This window comes from Erythrolamprus reginae, chromosome Z (assembly GCF_031021105.1).
Source record: "Erythrolamprus reginae isolate rEryReg1 chromosome Z, rEryReg1.hap1, whole genome shotgun sequence".
Lineage (NCBI taxonomy): Eukaryota > Metazoa > Chordata > Lepidosauria > Squamata > Dipsadidae > Erythrolamprus > Erythrolamprus reginae.
The window spans coordinates 25,325,625-25,345,504 of NC_091963.1; the positions used below are offsets into that span (position 1 = coordinate 25,325,625).

The following is a 19,880-nucleotide window of genomic DNA, read 5'->3' on the forward strand; positions in this document are numbered from 1 at the left end:
AGCATCTTTTTTTGAACAGACAGTGCATGCGATAAAGTCATAGGCTAATAGTTGGTGGACTTCTTTTTAGGAGAGCGTTTCAGAGATGCAACTTTAGAAACAATTTCTCCCTAATGCTACTCACCTATTTATTTTTATTTTATTTATTTATTTTGTCCAATGCACAATAATACACAGTGAAGGTTATAGAGGATATAGTAGAGAAGAAATACGAGATATAGGAGAGACTATAGGACAGAGGACAGAAGGCACTCTAGTGCGCTTATGTACGTCCCTTACTGACCACTTAGGAATCTGGAGAGGTCAACCGCGGATAGTCTAAGGGTAAAATGTTGGGGGTTAGGGGATGATACTACAGAGTCCGGTAATGAGTTCCATGCTTAGACAACCCGATTACTAAAGTCATATTATTTACAGCCAAGTTTGGAGTGGTTAATATTAAGCTTGAATCTGCCGTGTGCTCTTGTGTTGTTGTGGTTGAAGCTGAAGTAGTCTTTGACAGGCAGGACATTGCAGCATATGATCTTGTGGGCAATACTTAGACCATGTTTAAGGCGTTGTATTTCTAAGCTTTCAAGACCCAGGATTGTAAGTCTACTTTCGTAGGGTATTCTGTTTCGAGTGGAGGAGTGGAGCCCAGGGATGCTGCCTTTAAATGAACCAAAGAGGGAAACTACAGGATTTATTTGCAAATGGCTTGGTTAAATGTTTGATTGATTTATTCATTCATTCATTCATTATTTTTATTTTTTTTTTATTATTATTTTATTTTATTTTATTTATTTTATTTTATTTTATTTTATTTTATTTTATTTATTTTATTTTATTTTATTTTATTTTATTTTATTTTATTTTATTTTATTTTATTTTATTTTATTATTTTATTTTATTTTATTTTATTTTATTTTATTATTTTATTTTATTTGTATGCCGCCCCTCTCCATAGACTCGGGGCGGCTAACAACAATAATTAAAAAACAGCATGTAAATCCAATACTAAAACAACTAAAAAACCCTTATTTTAAAACTAATCATACATACAAACAAACATACCATGCATAAATTGTAAAGGCCTAGGGGGAAAGAATATCTCAGTTCCCCCATGCCTGACGGCAGAGGTGGGTTTTAAGGAGCTTACGAAAGGCGAGGAGGGTGGGGGCAATTCTAATCTCCAGGGGCAGTTGGTTCAAGAGGGCTGGGGCCACCACAGAGAAGGCTCTTCCCCTGGGTCCCGCCAAACGACATTGTTTAGTTGACGGGAGAAGGCCCACTCTGTGGGACCTAACTGGTCGCTGGGATTCGTGCAGCAGAAGGCGGTCCCTGAGATAATCTGGTCCGGTGCCATGGAGGGCTTTATAGGTCATAACCAACACATCGGTTAAAAGTTCTCCATTCTGGTCAAGTTTGTTGATCATATTATCCAAAAATCTCTGTCACATTCTGTTAAGAAACATAGCTACTTCCTCATTCTAATTTAAACGGAGAGCTTCCCAGCATCTTAAGCCTAGAGGCATTTTTCTGAATAAGGTTGTTATACAATTCTAAGGGAATAGTCCAGATGCTCTTTTTGTAATTCTACTGCTCACAGACTAGTTGATTCTGCCACAAAGTAAGCAGTTTGAGACTTTCCCCCACGCCCATATGCTTCCTCTTGAATTCCATCAGAGCTGATCACAGGTAATCCTCAACTTTGCAACCACAATTTCCATTTCTAAGTAGCCCAAAATTTCTTTCAAGTAATTTTTATTAATTTGTTTTAAAAAGCATAATCAAGAAAATATATACATTGACATATTTGCAATACACAAAAAAGAAAATAGAAAAAACATACATACACTTCTAAACAAACAAAAACCACCTGGACAATTACAAAATTACAAATACTGTAACATAAAAATATCATCAATTTCCTCTTGAGAGAAGGAGAGTTACAGTCTTGTTGCATATCAAATTATTTTCTGGTGAATAGAAGTCATCGGCATTCACTGTTGTTCTTTTTGGTTATTGTTGTGGTTAGCTCTGGCCCAGCTCCTGCCCCAAGGACTGTGGATGTGGGGGAGACATCCACATGCTGCAGGCCTGTTTTGCCCCCAGTGGAATCTGATGATGAAGGCTCCTCTGACCAAGAAGACATGAGTGACAGAGAGGAGGGGAGTGTGGCAGACGGCTCAGAAGGAGGTCAATTATCTAGCTCCTCCTTGGATTCAGAACAAGAGTTAATGATACAGCCACACATGCGGAGAGCGATGCATAGGCAACAACAACTGAGAGATTATTATCAAAGAAAATGAGGCCACCTGTGGTTGGGTGGGGCTGTGGTAATTAGTGAGGCTGCTATAAATAGCAGCCTGTGGGTTTGGCCATTGTGGAGGATTATCTGATCGTTGTGTATCATGACTTCTTTACTGACTTTGACCTTTTGTGTGCTGATTTTTCCCCGCTTGGAAACTAAACCAGAGCAAAGTGTGTTTCACTTTGTGAAAGAAGAAGGACTGTGAATTACCTCACAGCTGCAAGCCAAGTATCACAGAACTGATAAGGGACTTGTACAAATTACCAGTTTGTTTGGAGACCAGTGCTCTTTGCTATACCAAAAGAGGGCTTAGTTTAAGTGAATTTTCATTATAAAGAACATTGTTTTGTATTTTCAAACGTGTGTGTGCCTAAAATTTGTACCTGTGAATTTTTGGGAGGAGTGTACCAGAGAGCCTGACAGAACAGTTATCAATGTCTTCTCTATTATTATTATTATTTTTAAACCGCCTTCCGTACCCTTTTTTATAAATTAATTTAGTTACATAAAGATTTGTTTTCACAAAAAATCATTGTAATTGCATCATATTTCATCTTTCTGTCAATAAATACATATCTTAAAGCATCGTTATTATCGTAATTCAATTTGAACTTCTATTTCCATTTCTAAGTAGCCCAAAATTTCTATTGCTAAACAAGATAGTTAGATAAATTGTGCCCTGTTTTTTAATCTTTCTTGCCACGGGTTCTTAAATGAATCAGCCCAGTTAAGTTAATAACACGGCTGTTCAGTGAATCTGATATCCCCATTGACTTTGCTTGCCAAAAGTCACAAAAGGTCCTACAACTGTCATAAATATGAAGCAGTCAGAGAACATCCAAATTCTGATCATGTGACCATGGGAATGCTGCAAATATAAAAAAATATAAAATATAACAAACCAGTGATAAGTCAAAATTTTCAAATACAGTAACTTCAAATACTGTACAGTGTTACCTCGATTTTCGCAGGGGATGCGTTCCAAGACCGCCCGCGAAAGTTGAATTTCCGCGAAGTAGAGATGCGGAAATAAATACACTATTTTTGGCTTTGAACAGTATCACAAGCCTTCCCTTAACACTTTAAACCCCTAAACTGCAATTTCTCATTCCCTTAGCAACCATTTAGATTATTACTCACCATGTTTATTTATTAAAGTTTATTTTAAAAAATATTTATTAAAGGTGGACGAATGTTTGGTGATGACGTATGATGTCATCGGGCGGGAAAAACCGTGGTATAGGGAAAAAACCCACAAAGTATTTTTTAATTAATATTTTTGAAAAACCGTGGTATAGCCGTTTTGCAAAGTTCGAATCCACAAAAATCGAGGGACCACTGTAGTCACTAAACAATGGTTGTTAGTTAAGGACTACCTATACAGCTGTTTCTTCACCAGGTGAAGCCTCCATAGTATTGTGGGTCTCAAACTGTCACAATAATAATAATAATAGTAATAGTAATAATAATAATAATAATAATAATAATAATAATAATAATAATAATTTATTAGATTTGTATGCCGCCCCTCTCCGAAGACTCAGAGTGGCTCAGAAACAGTGATGAACAATGTAACAAATCCAATATTTAAAAAGATATCTAAAAACCCATATCATTAAAATAACCATACAACTCATACAGTCATACCATACATAAAACAATTACCCCATGTCTGGCGAGGTGGGTTTTCAGTAACTTATGAAAGGCAAGGAGGGTGGGGTCAGTTCTAATCTCTGGGGGGAGTTGATTCCAGAGGGCCAGGGCCGCCACAGAGAAGGCTCTTCCCCTGGGGCATGCCAGATGACATTGTTTAGTTGATGGAACCCGGAGAAGGCCAACTCTGTGGGACGTTAATGGCCTCTGGGATTGGTGCGGCAGAAGGCGGTCCCGAAAGTATTCTTGTCCGATGCCCTGTAGGGCTTCATTACCAACACTTTGAATTGTGACCGGAAACTAATCGGCAACCAATGCAGGCCATGGAGTATTGACAAGACATGGGCGAATCTAGGAAGCCCCTCAATTGTTCTCTGCATGATCTGAAGTTTCCGAACAATCTTCAAAGGTATCCCCATATAGAGAGCGTTGCAGTCAATGTTCCCTCTAAGCTGCGTAGTGCACTGGAGCGCAGGCAAATCCTAAGGACAGCCCAGAGTTTTCCAAGCTGGCGCGGAGCCGGCGCAGTTTCTCCCCAACCGATAGCTGATCCACCCCTCTCAAGCTATTGGCGGGAGAGAAAACCCCGGCTTCCTCGGCTCTGCCGTCGCACGTGCCCACCTCCCCTGGGACCTCCCATTCAAATGCAGAAGATTGGGGGGGGCTGATGGAGGCCAGCCCCCTCGCACCAATCAAGGCCGCCCCATGGGTTTTCTTAAGTGCCAAGGGACGCCCTTCTGCTTCCCCTCAGCTGCTTCCACACTTACCTGCCCTGGGTCTGATACACACCCATGCGGCCGTGCTGGGGGCTGTCCCCTGGAGCTGGGAGCGACGGGCCCGGGCTTGGCCCTAAACTCCACCTCCTCCGCAGCTGCCGCGCTGGGAGCTTCCCCCTGGAGCCGGGAGCAATGGGCCTGGGCTCAGCCTACTCCGCCCTGAACTCCGCCTCCTCCCCTGCCGCCGTGCTGGCCAGCAAAGCATCAAGGCTTCTGAGGTGAGCTGCGTGGTGGCGGTGGGAGGCAGAGCCAAGGGGAGGGCGCGCTGGCCAGCAAAGCCGGCTTTCTGGGAAAGCGGCACGCTTTTCAAATGCGCTGCTTTCCTGCATCTCTTTCCGGGGCAGGCGGGGGAGATGGCCACCCCCACCCCCCAGTGGCACCAGTCTCAAGCCCTGTGCCAGCCAGTAAAGCCAGCTGCCCGGGAAAGCCATGCACCAGTCAGCAAAGCCGGCTGTCTGCCGGAGAAGTGGAGAGAAAGAAAGGAGAAGGGAAAGAAAGGGAGGGAAAGAGAAGTGGAGAGGTAGGAAGGAGGGAGGGGAGGGAGGGAGGGAAGGAAGGGAGAGAAAAGGGAGAAAGAGGAAGATGGAGAGAGGAAGAGAGGAAGAGAGGAAGAAAGGAAGAGAGAAATATAAAGGGAGGAAGGGAGAAAGAGAGGGAGGGGAAGAGGAGAAGGAAGAGAGAAAGAGAAAAAAGTGGAAGGAAGAGAGAAGGAAAGAAAGGAAGGAAGGGAGAGACAGAGAGAAAGAAAATCAAAATCTAGTTTGAAACTAACTCAACTATTTAAGTGGCATTTTAATACTTAGCAGAGTTTCCCCATTCTGAGGTCACTGTTACAGACACACAGTGTTTTATTTTGAAATTCTCTGAGGCAAAATATGATGGGTTTTTTAAAAACAAAAATATCTTTACTGCAGATTAAGATCAGCAAAACAATATCAATCATCCAATTTCTTAATATGCTTTAATTTTCATGTCTCTCAGCTGCGTAAAAACCTTTGGTAACTTATAATTAAAAAGAAAAATAACAAATATCAAAAGAAAAACACAGGCTACTGAAAAACAACATGGTCTCTTCCCTTTGGCAAGAGTGGTAGAAATTTGAGGAGGGTTGATTGATTATTAAATATGGATTGACTATGAAATTATGGTGAAAGATATATTTAGATGTTGTTTAATGTTAGGATGTATTAATTCGTAAAATTGGATTAGAATTTTAGAACTATATAGAATTACATAGGTAAAATTAATGAAAGATACATAGGATAAATAAGGGGTTTATGATATGTACTGTATGATTTTATGAGTTTGCATTATGAATTTAAAATATACTTGGAAATGTAGAAGATTGATGAAAGTTAACAATAGTAAATGCTAAATGCCTGAAAATTAATTGAGCTTGGAAATATTGAATGAAATTATAGAAAAGTAAATATGGAAATATATTAATTGATGCATTGGTGTTCAGATAAGATTTTCATAGTATTATTAGATTACTATAATACTATGATAAATATTTAAGAAATGAAGATTTTAAAGCATGGATTTATTAATAGTTGTGTTTTTGGTTTTGTTGGTTGTTTTAGTTTAAATAGTAATAGATTTTGGTTTTGTTTTATTATTAATTTCTTTTAATAAAAAAGAAGGGATTTTTTCCCCTTATTTATTTATTTTTATTTTTTTATTTTTTTTTACTTCTCTGTTCAGACACTATACTTTTCCGCCCACACCGAAAAAAATTAGAGGGAACACTGGTTGCAGTAGTCAAACCTCGAGGTGATATGTTTCCTTGGTCCGATAATGGATCCAGAGCCCCAACAGACTCCCCAAGTTGTGCTATTTTCTTGTTTCATTTTCTTACATTTGTGTTCTCTCCTAAGGAACTACCTGCTAGCATTTACCTCTGCCTAACTCCTTAGTGCAGACCTGGGCAAACGGCGGCCTGCAGGCCGCATCCAGCCTGCCCACAGTCTGTGACCGGCCCGCCCGCTATCTGTGTCCAGTCCGCAGAGGTCGGGGTCCGCTCCACTGCAAGGATGAAAGAGCTCACCACGTCTGCCAGGACTCCTCCAGTTCCTGCTTTCCGGATGAATCATGAGGAAAGCAGGAACCGGAAGAGTCCTGGCAGACGTGGTGAGCTCTTTCATCCTCGCACTGGAGGGGGCTCCGACCTCCTACCGAGAGCAGCCAAGCACAGAAACCACGCAAACACTCCAGCACAGTGACTGTGGTGCATTATGGTGCCGTAAAGCATACAATTAGGGGTCTGTAGAGTGGGTCTGGGTGTTTAGGTCAGGCCATGGTCTTGGTCTTTACAGTATTGGGTAGAACTGAGTTAATTATATTAGTCCAGTCCTCTAAAACCATCCCAATTTCTCATGCGGCCCCATGGCAAAATGAATTGCCCACTCCTGCCTTAGTGGTTCAGGGGGGTAAATTTACCCAATGCCAGTGAAGAGCTGCAAAAATTTTTACTACCACCCTGTGGGTGTGGCTTATTTTGTGGGTGTGGCTTGCCAGCCATGTGACCAGGTGGGAGTGGCTTGATGACCATGTGACAGGGGGTGGTGGGTTAAAGGTCATGTGAGTGGCTTAAAAATGGCCAACTTGATGTCACTCACATCAAGGTTTTGGGTTAGGGTTAGGGTGCTTGGCCTCTCCTCACCTCAAGGAGATACAATTTCTCTAACTATTTACTACTACTGAACATCCAAAATATACTATTTAATTCTATGTATATGTGCCATATGTGTACATACATATTACACACAGGCACACAACAGTATACATTATCTACTATATAAACTGTATACAGTATATACGCACAGTTCTTCTAAAATTATACACATTCAAACTCATTTACTGCGATAGGAAAAACTTACCCAGAGCCCAGAAGGAAAAAAAAGAGAAAAAATCAAAAAATTTCTACCAGTTCTGGGTCCCTGACCAAAATTTTTCTACCAGTTCTGCATACCTGACCATACCTGTAGGAGCCCATCATTGCCTTATGTTGATTGTCATCTGTTCTATGATAGGGGTCCAAGCCCAGAGCACATAGAATTGGAAAGAGTTGAAAAAATCTAACTAGGAAAAAGAACCTAGAAATATTTGAAGAAACTTAGATTTGAAAGAGAAAGAGCTTTGTAAAATGGCTTTTAAATGTCACTCCACAATGGCAATATAAACAAGTAGTTTTGGTAAAACTTTATTAAGAGGCAGTTGAGTCTTTATATAAAGCACAGACGTGGATTTGATTTACGTAATGCATCAGCAAGCAAAATAAATCAAATCAAACAATGAAAGACACTGATGTGCAATAAAGGTTTTCTGGTGGTTAGAATTAAAACATGTTGTGCTTATTTCTTAACACTTGCAATTTACTGTAATTAGGGTGTTTAGACTACAACTGTTTTGTTTAATTGATGGCCCCTGAAAGAGTTAGCTTTTGCACCTGTAAGGAAATTGCTTTGGCTCAAATGAAAAACATGGCTATTTAAACTTCATGTCGCTTTGGCATGTCAGAATGCCAATATCACCTTTATTGCAGTACTAATAATAAAGTTTAAAATTGTTCATAACAAAGGAAATGCAGAGAGGTGTTACATTGTAAAGCGCATTTTCACCTTCAAATCCGATGTTCTGCACAGTTCTGCTAGCAAGATATGGTCACCATCTGAGCCAAGGCTATCTGCCATACTTCTGAACTTCTTGATTTTATAGTTCCTAGTAGAGAAAGAAAAATAAGTAGTTGGTTAAAAACCTTCAGTGAAAAAAGCAATTATAGTTTTGAAGTTCTTAACAATATAAGTTTTTACTAACAGAGCACAGAGTTGGATTTTTCTGTTGTAAGAGAAATAGATTTTTTTGGCTGTTTGGGCCCATTACCTTTTCCCCATATATTTTTTCTTGGGTCATGTAAGATTCTTTTACCAACTGTTGCTCTTAGAATGTTCCTACTGGAAACATCTATGTATCACGTTGCCATAGTGTATTCTTGGAAATCAATATAGCAACCATCTATATTTTTGTAAGTAATCTGAACTTTTAATGATGCATAGCATTATCTGAATGAACCTCCTTTACTTCTTCTTCTTCTTCTTCTTCTTCTTCTTCTTCTTCTTATTATTATTATTATTATTATTAATTGGATTTGTATGCCGCCCTCTCTGGAGACTCGGGGTGGCAAACAGCAATAATAAAACAGTATACAATAATAATCCAATACTAAAAATGATTTAAAAACCCATTAATATAAAAACCAAACATACATACAGACATACCATGCATAAAATTGTAAAGGCCTAGGGGGAAAGAGTATCTCAATTACCCCATGCCTGATGGCAGAGGTGGGTTTTAAGAAGCTTACGAAAGGCAAGGAGGGTGGGGGCAATTCTAATCTCTGGGGGGAGTTGGTTCCAAAGGGCCGGGGCCGCCACAGAGAAGGCTCTTCCCCTGCGTCCCGCCAAGCGGCATTGTTTAGTTGACGGGACCCGGAGAAGATCCACTCTGTGGGACCTAACTGGTCGCTGGGATTCGTGCAGCAGAAGGCAGTCCCTGAGATAATCTGGTCTGGTGCCATGAAGGACTTTCTTATTCTGAACTTGCAACTCTTTCTAATGTGAAGAATTTCCTGTTGATCAAAATGCTATATTTTGCATTTATGTAAGAAACATTTAAAGAAACCTGGATCTATTTTAATCTGCACGTAATTCTAAAAATAAAACTTTGACTAATAGTTCCAAACCTGTGACTAGAAATGTCAGCCGCCCCGAGTCTTCGGAGAGGGGTGGCATACAAATCTAATAAATTGAATTGAATTGAATTGAATTATAGTGAGCCAGACAACATATTTGTCAAAATAATATTTTAAATCAATGAATAATGACAAAGATCCTGGGAGGCTTTGCTACTTTGCAAGATTTTAACAAAAATGTTAATGTCTATGTTGATCTCACAAGATTTGGCTCAATCATTTATTATCTCGCCTGATTGCAGGCAACAACATTAAAATATTATTTTAAGAATGGCCCAGTGGTTAGAATATAGTACTGCAGACTGCTTCTGCTGACTGCCGACTGATTGCAATTCACAGTTCGAATCTCACCAGGCTCAGCCAAGCTTCCTTCCAAGATTGGTAAAGTGAGGACTCAGATTGTTGGGGTGACTTTGCTGACTCTATAAACTACATAGTGTTCTGTCTGGGTGCCCCCAGACTTCAACACCAACTGGAAAAAGCAGCCAGACATGCTGGTAAAAGCAAAAGCACTTTATAGTTTGAAAAATAAACACAGAGAAAAACTTGTTCTTCCCAACAGGCAGGCTATGAGACTTCACAGCAGAGTCCTGATGGCCAGACAATACAGCAGACTTCTTGCTGGCACACCCACCATTGTAGAGAATAAGACCCACACCTTTTCCCCCCAAGGTTTCAGTATTCAAAGTCACAAACCAGAATTCCAAGACGCCAAAGATCACAGCCAGGTCCCAGGACTCCCAAAGATAATACTCCACAAGCCAGGAAGAGTGGGTCTGCCTTTTCAGCCTTTCCAGAGAGCACCACACCCAAACCCAGCTGTTGCCTCTTTAGTGCTGAAAGTACCTGGCTAATTGTCCCCTTCGTTGTGTTGCTCTTCTCTGCCGGAGATCTATGATTGCTTGTGCATTTTCATCTAAGGAATCAAGGCTGCTTGCTGGGGAGAGCTCCCCCGAGGGGGACTCTGGCTGTCCTCCCTCTCCCTCAGCCTGAGATTCCTCCTCCCCGTCTGCCTGAACCTCCTGTTCCTCATCCTCCCCCTCTGAGCAGGAAGCCGGCAGAGGATCAGCCGTTCCCTGAGGGGCCTCAGACGGAATCACAACACATAGAGAGGGTTGTAAAGCATTGTGAAGAGTCACTTAAGTCTAAGTAATATTGCTATTAAAAATTAAGTTCATTTCAGCTTCCTATGGATGAGACAGGGAGACAGCTTCTACAGTGTGGTTAATTTTAGTGGTCTACATAAATAAAAGGTTGATAGTCACTGGCAAAAAATATGTAAGTGTTTTATTTGTAATTAGTTTTTACCAATCACTAATCTATGATATGTGCATCTCTTGGAATAATTTATTTGTTTAATTTGTTCCTTGCTTAGATCAAAATATCAAATTATGTAATTCAGAATTCATATGTTTATTTAGTATTCAGATCAAGAACACTGAGCATCCCCTCTTTTATGATAAATTTGCACATACCTAATTCTAAAGTTCTAAGGTTTAGCTGCTGTAATAGTCTGATACTGACTGTTCTAGTTGATACAGTTTTTCTCTATTGTAGACGTGTAAATCATTTCCCCTCATTCTCTCCTAATTTGCCTTTGTCGTTCTCTCATTTCTGTGTAATGGCAAACCACTAAATACTCTTCTAAAATCATGCTTAGCTTTTTAATAATGACTTTCCAATGTACCCAATATTTGCATACTAGAATTGTTATTATTATTTATTATTATTATTATTATTATTATTATTATTATTATTATTATTTATTGGATTTGTGTGCCGCCCCTCTCCGTAGACTCGGGGTGGCTAACAACAATGATAAAAACAGCATGTAACAATCCAATTAATAAAACAACTAAAAACCCTTATTATAAAACCAAACATACATACAAACATACCATGCATAACTTGTAATGGCCTAGGGGGAAGGAATATCTTAACTCCCCCATACCTGGCGGCTTAAGTGAGTCTTGAGTAGTTTACGAAAGACAGGGAGGGAGGGGGCAGTTCTAATCTCTGGGAGGAGTTGGTTTCAGAGGGCCGTGGCCGCCACAGAGAAGGCTCTTCCCCTGGCGCCTGCCAAACGACATTGTTTAATCGACAGGACCCGGAGAAGGCCAACTCTGTGGGACCTTATCGGTCGCTGGGATTCGTGTGATAGCAGGCGGTTCCGGAGGTAATCTGGTCCAATGCCATGTAGGGCTTTAAATGTCATGACCACAATATTGAAACCAATATTAGTTTCAATATTGCCAGAAAGGTACTAAATGTTACCTTTGGGCACATAAAGGTTTTTTACTCCAAGTAGGCGTTCTTTATTGTTTTTAATCCTAAAATATAAAATTTTACTTATTGGAGATAAAACTTCCACTAATCAGTGCTTCTCAAATAGTGGGGTGGGCCCCTCTAGGGGTGCAATGCCAGGGGGGCACGTGACTCCAGGGAACGTGCTTTTTTGCCACAAGGAGTAGGGGGTTTTTTTGCACGAACAATAGCACACACCACAGAGCAGGAGATATGAAGTGCAAATAACAAACCCTTAAGAGACTCCATGGAAAAATATTTAATAAGAATGAAAAGAAAGGAGGAGAGAGACGGAGATAATAAGACAAAAGTAAGTCTCCCGAAAGCCAAGACAAGGAAACATGATGAAGCATATGTAGTGCTTGGCTTCATTATGACTACGGTGGATAGGGAGTCATTGCTCACAGTCGCTCATGCCCTTATCACCTCGAGGTTCGATTACTGCAATGCTCTCTACATGGGGCTACCTTTGAAAAGTGTTCGGAAACTTCAGATTGTGCAGAATGCAGTCGTGAGAGCTATCGTGGGGCTTCCTAGATTCGCCCACGTTTCTACAACACTCCGTGGCCTGCACTGGCTGCCGATCGGTTTCCGGTCACAATTCAAAGTGTTGGTAATAACCTTTAAAACCCTTAATGGCATTGGACCAGAATAACTCCGGAACCGCCTTCTACCGCATGAATCCCAGCAGCCGATAAGGTCCCACAGAGTTGGCCTTCTCCGGGTCCCATCGACCAAACAATGTCGTTTGGCGGGGCCCAAGGGAAGAGCCTTCTCTGTGGTGGCCCCAGCCCTCTGGAATCAACTCCCCCCGGAGATTAGAACGGCCCCCACCCTTCTTGTCTTTCAAGTTACTCAAGACCCACCTATATAGCCAGGCATGGGGGAATTAAGACATCTCCCCCAGGCTTTCTTATATTTTATGTTTGGTATGTATGTGTTGTATGGTTTTTAAATTGTTGGGATTTTTTAATGTAATTTTATTATTAGATTTGTTCCATTGTTATACTGTTTTTATTGTTGTTGTGAGCCGCCCCGAGTCTTCGGAGAGGGGCGGCATACAAATTAATAAATTGAAATTGAAATTGAAAATTGAAATTAAAAGATCGGTATGCTTACTGTGTCTAAAAATGTTGTCAGTGGACAGCATGAAGCCAAATAAATTAAGGTGTCACCTAAACACCTCAATCGTGCTGATAAACTGCTTGTTTTTTAAGCAAAAATATTCTTAATATTGCAAATTCTGCATCCTGGCAGAAAGTGGGCGGGGGTGCGCAAAATGTTTACTTCTTCCGGGAGGGTGTAACAGAAAATAATTGAGAAGCACCGCATTTGATTAAATCTCATATTTCATAATATTCATATTTCAGGTATTTTAGAATGCTTTAATTTTTCCGTTACACCTCAGTGGTGATTATTGTTTCAGTTCAGTCCAGTGAAATACTTCGTTTTTGACTCGATTATATCTTTCTTCTTGGAAACATAATAGTATGAAGGTATTAGTCCTGTAATTTCTCACAACTAACCTGTGAGCCAGATTAAGGGTGATTTCCTTCCCCTCACATCCTTAATCTTATTGAACTGGCTTTCAGGAAAGAGTCTGTTTCCTCTTCGTTTCTAATTTATTAAAACAATGAATTTCAATCTCCAATTTTAGAAAGAATAGAAATCAAAGAAGAACTTCAAAGAGCTAAAATAAAATGAATTGATTTCAGGAGGTAAAACATACTCTGAAAAGTTTTAACTTCTTGATTAAGGAGGAAGTAAAAACAAATAAAATGTCTACACTGGGTAGGAAATGTTGGAGGACATACAGTAGTTATAACCTGAGATTAAAAAAAATGAAACAAGAAGATAAAAATCCTGCGAGGAAATAGCAAAGAAACACCAAAAATTCTTACTTCCACCTTGACAATTTTAAAAAAAGGTGAAAGCAATCCAAGTAATAACTTAATTTGTCCATTAGTTTACCATTCTTTATTCAACCTAAATTATTTCGGAGAAAAAGCTTTTGCAGTTTTTCTTGGTTAATGATAGTAATTGGGACCTGAAATTTCTATGCCAAATGACGCAATTGTAAAAAGGAATGTCACGTGACCATATTGCAATTCTAGCATCCCCATTGCCCTTCTTAAATGAACCTCACCTGCTGTTAGGCAAGGACTCACTCTGATTTCCAGCTTAGCCCCTTCCCATCAGGAGCTTTAGTAAGGTAAGAATCTGCCTCCTCCTTAAACCCCCCCCCCATCTGCCTATCTATCCCCATCTGTGCTCTTTTGTGACTCAGGACTCCATCGTGTCTGCTTCTCCCATGTGGTTTTTTCTATCGCTTACTGTTGGTGAGGCATGCCCAACCTTATAAGAAGACTGCGCAAGGCAGATGATCTCAAGAATAAGGCCTGGCATAGCTAGCAGATATCTCAGAAAGTGCCCAGTCTGGGCACACTTCAGCAGCAGCAAGAAAAAGATAACATTCAAAGAGTTTTATTTATTTTTATTTCTTTGTTTGTTTTGTCAAGAACATATTGGTGGTATACAAAAATATAATAATATTTACATACAGATTAGATTAGATTAGATTTAGTGGATTTATATGCCGCCCCTCTCCGCAGATTCGGGGCGGCTCACAACAATGGTAAAAACAGTACATAGTAACAAATCTAATATTTACCAATCTAAATTACAGTTTTAGGTTAAAAAGTCCAAAAAAGAAACCTCAATATATAAAAAAAACAAGCACACAATCAATCATACACCAAAACTACATGGGCAAGGGGGAGATGTTTCAATTCCCCCATGCCTGATGGCAGAGGTGGGTTTTAAGGAGTTTACGAAAGGCAAGGAGGGTGGGGGCAATCCTAATCTCTGGGGGGAGCTGGTTCCAGAGGGTCGGAGCCACCACAGAGAAGGCTCTTCCCCTGGGTCCCACCGGATGACATTGTTTAGTCAACGGGACCCGGAGAAGGCCAACTCTGTGGGACCTAACCGGTCGCTGGGATTCGTGCAGCAGAAGGTGGTTTTGCAGATATCCTGGTCCGATGCCATGAAGGGCATGATACTAGTAAAAGAGAAACATTAGGACAGGGGACAGAAAGCACTCTGGTGTGCTTATGCACACCCCTTTCTGAACTCTTAGGAATCGGAAGAGGTCAACGGTGTATAGTCTAAGGGTAAAGTTTTGGGGGTTAGGTAATGATACTACAGAGCCTGGTAGCGAGTTCCAAGCATCAACTCCTCGGTTAAAGTCGTATTTCCTGCAGTCGAGTTTAGAGTGGTTTACTTTAAATTTGTATCTGTTCTGTGCTCGTGTGTTGTTGTGGTTGAAGCTGAAGTAGTCGTTGACAGGAAGGACATTTCAGCAGATGATTTTATGGGCTGTGCTTAGGTCGTGCTTAAGGCGACATAGTTCTAAGCTTTCTAAACCTAGGATTGTAAGTCTAGTTGCATAGGGTATTCTGTTGCAAGTGGAGGAGTGGAGGTCTCTTCTAGTAAAGTTATCTCTGGGACATTTCCTAGAGCAGTGATGGCGAACCTTTTTTTCCTTGGGTGCCGAAAGAGTGTGCGGGCATGCTATCATGCATGTCTGAGTGCCCACACCTATAATTCAGTGCTTGGGAAGCCAAAAACACCCTCCCAGAGACTCTGTGAAAGCCAAAATCAGATGGCCAGCAAACACATAGAAACATAGAAACATAGAAGTCTGATGGCAGAAAAAGACCTCATGGTCCATCTAGTCTGCCCTTATACTATTTCCTGTATTTTATCTTACAATGGATATATGTTTATCCCAGGCATGACCACGTCTGCTGGAAGTTTGTTCCAAGGATCTACTACTTTTTCAATAAAATAATACTTTCTCATGTTGCCTTTGATCTTTCCCCCAACTAACTTCAGATTGTGTCCCCTTGTTCTTGTGTTCACTTTCCTATTAAAAACACTTCCCTCCTGGACCTTATTTAACCCTTTAACATATTTAAATGTTTCGATCATGTCCCCCCCTTTTCCTTCTGTCCTCCAGACTATACAGATTATAGACTATTATAGACTATACACCATATACAGACTATACATGCATGTTGGAGCTCAGCTAGGGCAATGGCTTGTCTGCCCGCAGATATGGCTCCACACACCACCTGTGGCACCCATGCCATAGGTTCGCCATCACTGTCCTGGAGTGTTTATTTAGAGTTTTAGTACAATAACCATTGTAATGAGTTTATTGGTGTTTATCTACAGGTGTACCTGGAATAGAAGGAACCAAGATGGAAAGTAAGATACCAGTAAGTCAGCCTGGAGATACAGCATACGCCAAATACCAATATCCCGGTGGTGATTCTCCAGAGGTCCCAAGTCCAATGAAGCAATTTGCAAAGCAAGATATATCACCACAAAGTAGGGAGAAAATGATTGCTCGACAGGCTTCATCAAAGTTTGAAAGGGTCCCGTCAATGGTAGGAACACCAAGATATTCTCCATCACAGAGCAGACGTCCAAGGCGTGGACCACCGCACAGAAGACGGCAGCACATGGTAAATGTTGTTGAAGATGCAGGTCCATTTGCAGACAGGGCCATTCGCAGAAGTAAGTGGCAACAATCTTTGGCAAATCAAGAACATGTAGGAAAGAACTGGTATAAAGTTGCCAATGGTTCTCATCGCATGGCCATTGGTCATGGAATGCATGTATGTTACATGGAACGTATGTATGTTACTTCATTCATACTGAATGTATGTATGTTTTTGACTTGAAGATTAAAAATGTTTTCATTTCTTCCCTTTAAATTCAGCTTCCCAGGAATAGAATTGATTTTGGTAAACTTTATCCAACATTTTGCAATTTATTTATTTATTTATTTATTCATTAGATTTGTATGCCGCCCCTCTCTGTAGACTCCTTAATTGTAAGGAGTCTAACCAATGAAGAGCTGCAAAAATTTTTACTACCACACTGTGAGCGTGGCTTATTTTGTGGGTGTGGCTTGCTGGGCATGTGACCAGTGGGAGTGACTTGATGATCATGTGATAGGGTGGTTGAAAGGTCATGTGACTGGCTTAACGGTGGCCAACTTGATGCCACTCATGTCAAGGGTTTGGGTTACTGTGCCTGTCCTCTCCTTGTCTCAAAGAGATACAAGATATTTACTATTACTGACCATCCAAAATATACTATTTAATTCTATGTATATCTGCCATATGTGTACATATATATTACACACAGGCACACAAAAATATTCATTATCTACTATACAAACTGTATGTGTATGTACACACACACACACACAGCTCTTCTAAAATTACACACATTCAACCTCATTTACTGTGATAGGAAAAACATACCCAGAGCCCAGAAGGGAAAAAAAGAAAAAAAAATCACTGAGTCTAACCTACATTAACAAAGATTATTCAGGAATAATGGGTATATTTTGAATTGGATGCATTTGGCTCTAAACAGTCATTATTATTATTATTATTATTATTATTATTATTATTATTAGAATTATTAGTATTATTAGTATTATTAGTATTATTTAGATTTGTATGCCACCCTTCTCCGAAGACTCGGGGCGGCATAGAGTCAAGCTTCATTTTATAAAGTAGCAGAACTTTGAATCATTCTGAATGTATGTATGTATGATGTATGTATATATGTATGTATGTATTTCTTATTAGATTTGTATGCCGCCCTTCTCTGAGGACTTGGGGCAGCAAACAGCATATACGATATAGTACAATGGCAAATCTAATTAAATTTAAAATTACAATCTAAAATTCCAATATTTAAAAACAATCATACCAGTTCAATCATACAACATATATCTCATTTCATTGGCCAGTGCACTGAGACCTAATTGCCCCAAGCCTGGCAACGTAGGTGTGTCTTAAGAGCTCCATTTTCGCTACCCCACTGCGTTCCCCTCCCTGTCCGGGCTGTAGCCCACCCCTACCTACATGGCATCGGACCAGATTACCTCTGGGACCGCCTTTTGCCGCACGAGTCCCAGAGGTCGATTAGGTCCCACAGAATCGGCCTTCTCTGGGTCCGGTCAACTAGACCAGTGATTTTCAACCGGTGTGCCGCGGCACACTAGTGTGCCGTGAGACATGGTCAGGTGTGCCGCGAGGCGGTTCGCCCCCCCCCCCGCTATTGCCCCCCCGCCGCCGCCGCTATTGGCACCCTCCCACGGGAGGCCGGCAAAGGTTGCTTTGAAAGTCGGCCCCCTCGCGCCCATGGCTTCTCGTCGCTTCCCCAAAGCACCGTCGCTTCCCCGAAAGCGCGCTCCTCATCTCCCAGCCAGCCCGCGGGGGGGCGGGGAGGCGCCGGCAGCAGAAGGGAAGGGAGCCGCGGCCGCCCCTGCCTCCCCACGGTGCCTCTGGCCCCCTCGGCCTTTCGGCGCTGCCCCCCGCCCACCCCCTCTCCTCCTCCGCTGTCTCCTGCCTTTCGGCGTGGCTCCTCCCGCACCCGGAACGCAGGAGACAAAAAATGGCCCAACTCTCGTTCTCTCTCCGTTTTCAGCGGAGGCCAGCGAAGGTAATATTCAATGTCGGGAGTGCGCGGGCGGTTGCGCGTGCTCCCTACCCCCCTGCTAGCCGCTCGGAATATTCAAAATAAGAAAAACCTTCGCCGGTGAAGGCTTTTCTTATTTTGAATATTCCGAGCGGCTAGCAGGGGGGTAGGGAGCACGCGCAACCGCCCGCGCGCTCCCGACATTGAATATCACCTTCGCCAGCCTCCGCTGAGAAGAACGGAGAGAGAACGAGAGTGAGTGACAGCAACAGACAGCAAGATAGAGAGAAAGTGAGAAAGAGGGAGAGAGAAAGGGGGGAGAGAAAGAGATAGCAAGAGAGAGAACAAGAGAGAGAAAGAGTGTGAGAAAGAAAACAAGAGAGAGAGAGAAAGCAAGAGAGAGAGAGAAAACAAGAGAGAAAGTGAGAAAAAGAGAGAAAGAGGGAGGGAGAGAGAAAGAGAGAGAGAGAAAGAACAAGAGAGAGAGAAAGAAAATAAGAGAGAACAAGAGAGAGAGAGAGAGAGAAAATAAGAGAAAAAGAGATAGCAAGAGAGAGAGAAAGCAAGAGAGACAGATAGGGAGAGGAAAGGAGAGAGAAATGAGAACAAAAAGGGGAGAAAAAAAGGAGAAATGATTGAGGCAGAGAATGAGAGGAGAGAGAAACAAAAGAGAGAGAGAGGGGTGATTCTTGAAGCATATGGTAAAAAGCACCCAAATAATAAGAAATGCCCCCCAGCCCACACCTCTTTTTGTAAAGAATAAAAGAGAAAAAACCCCAGCCCTCAACTGGTTTTGGAAATGGTTCCAGTGTGTATACACACACACACATAAGGGGGGGGGGGGAGAGACAGGGATGGAAAAAGAGAAGTGAGAGGGAAAAGGAATGAGGGAAAAAGGGAGGAAGAGAGAGAAATGACAAACATGAGAGAGAAAAGGGGGAAAGACAGGAGAAGTACCCAGAAATGAGATATAAATTTGAGTAGGGATGATTGATAATTGACTGTATTTATAAGGGGATGTTACATGGGATTGTATATACGAGGGGGTTATGTATGTATGTATGTATGTATGTATGTATGTATGTATTTATTTATTTAATTTGTGTCATTTTGGTTGGTGGTGTGCCCCAGGATTTTGTAAATGTAAAAAATGTGCCGCGGCTCAAAAAAGGTTGAAAATCACTGAACTAGACAATATCCTTTGGTGGAACCTAGAAGAAGAGCCTTCTTTGTGGGGGGGGGGGGGTTTCTCTGGAATCAGCTCCTTCCAGAGATTTGCATTGCCCCCACCCTCCTCGCCTTCTGTAAAAGTTTAAAGATCTATTTGTGCCACCAGGCGTGGGGTCATTAGACACTAGATACCTGGCCGAAAAATATAGTATGCCTTGCTATGTGAATGGGAAGTAATGATTTTAATTGTTATTAGAGTTTTAAAAGTTTTTTAAGTATATTAATTGGATTTTTTAGATATGTATATTATGTATTGTTTTGTTATGTTGTGAGCCGCCCCAAGTCCTCGGAGAGGAGTGGCATACAAATCCAATAAATAAATGAAATAAATAAATACACCTTTGAATGGTGAGGGAGTAGGAATGCATTT

The 19,880-nt window shown here is 41.3% G+C and overlaps 1 protein-coding gene across 1 annotated transcript in view; it reads left to right on the forward strand.

The window, feature by feature from the left end:
- The first annotated feature begins 16,029 nt into the window (after positions 1-16,029).
- Positions 16,030-19,880, forward strand: part of LOC139153776 (protein lifeguard 1-like) — a 49,846-nt gene continuing 45,995 nt past the window's right edge. The window contains exon 1 of the mRNA XM_070728158.1: positions 16,030-16,357. Within this exon, the coding sequence (XP_070584259.1) occupies positions 16,039-16,357 (319 nt within the window). The 5' untranslated portion in view covers positions 16,030-16,038. The remainder of the gene's footprint in view (positions 16,358-19,880) is intronic.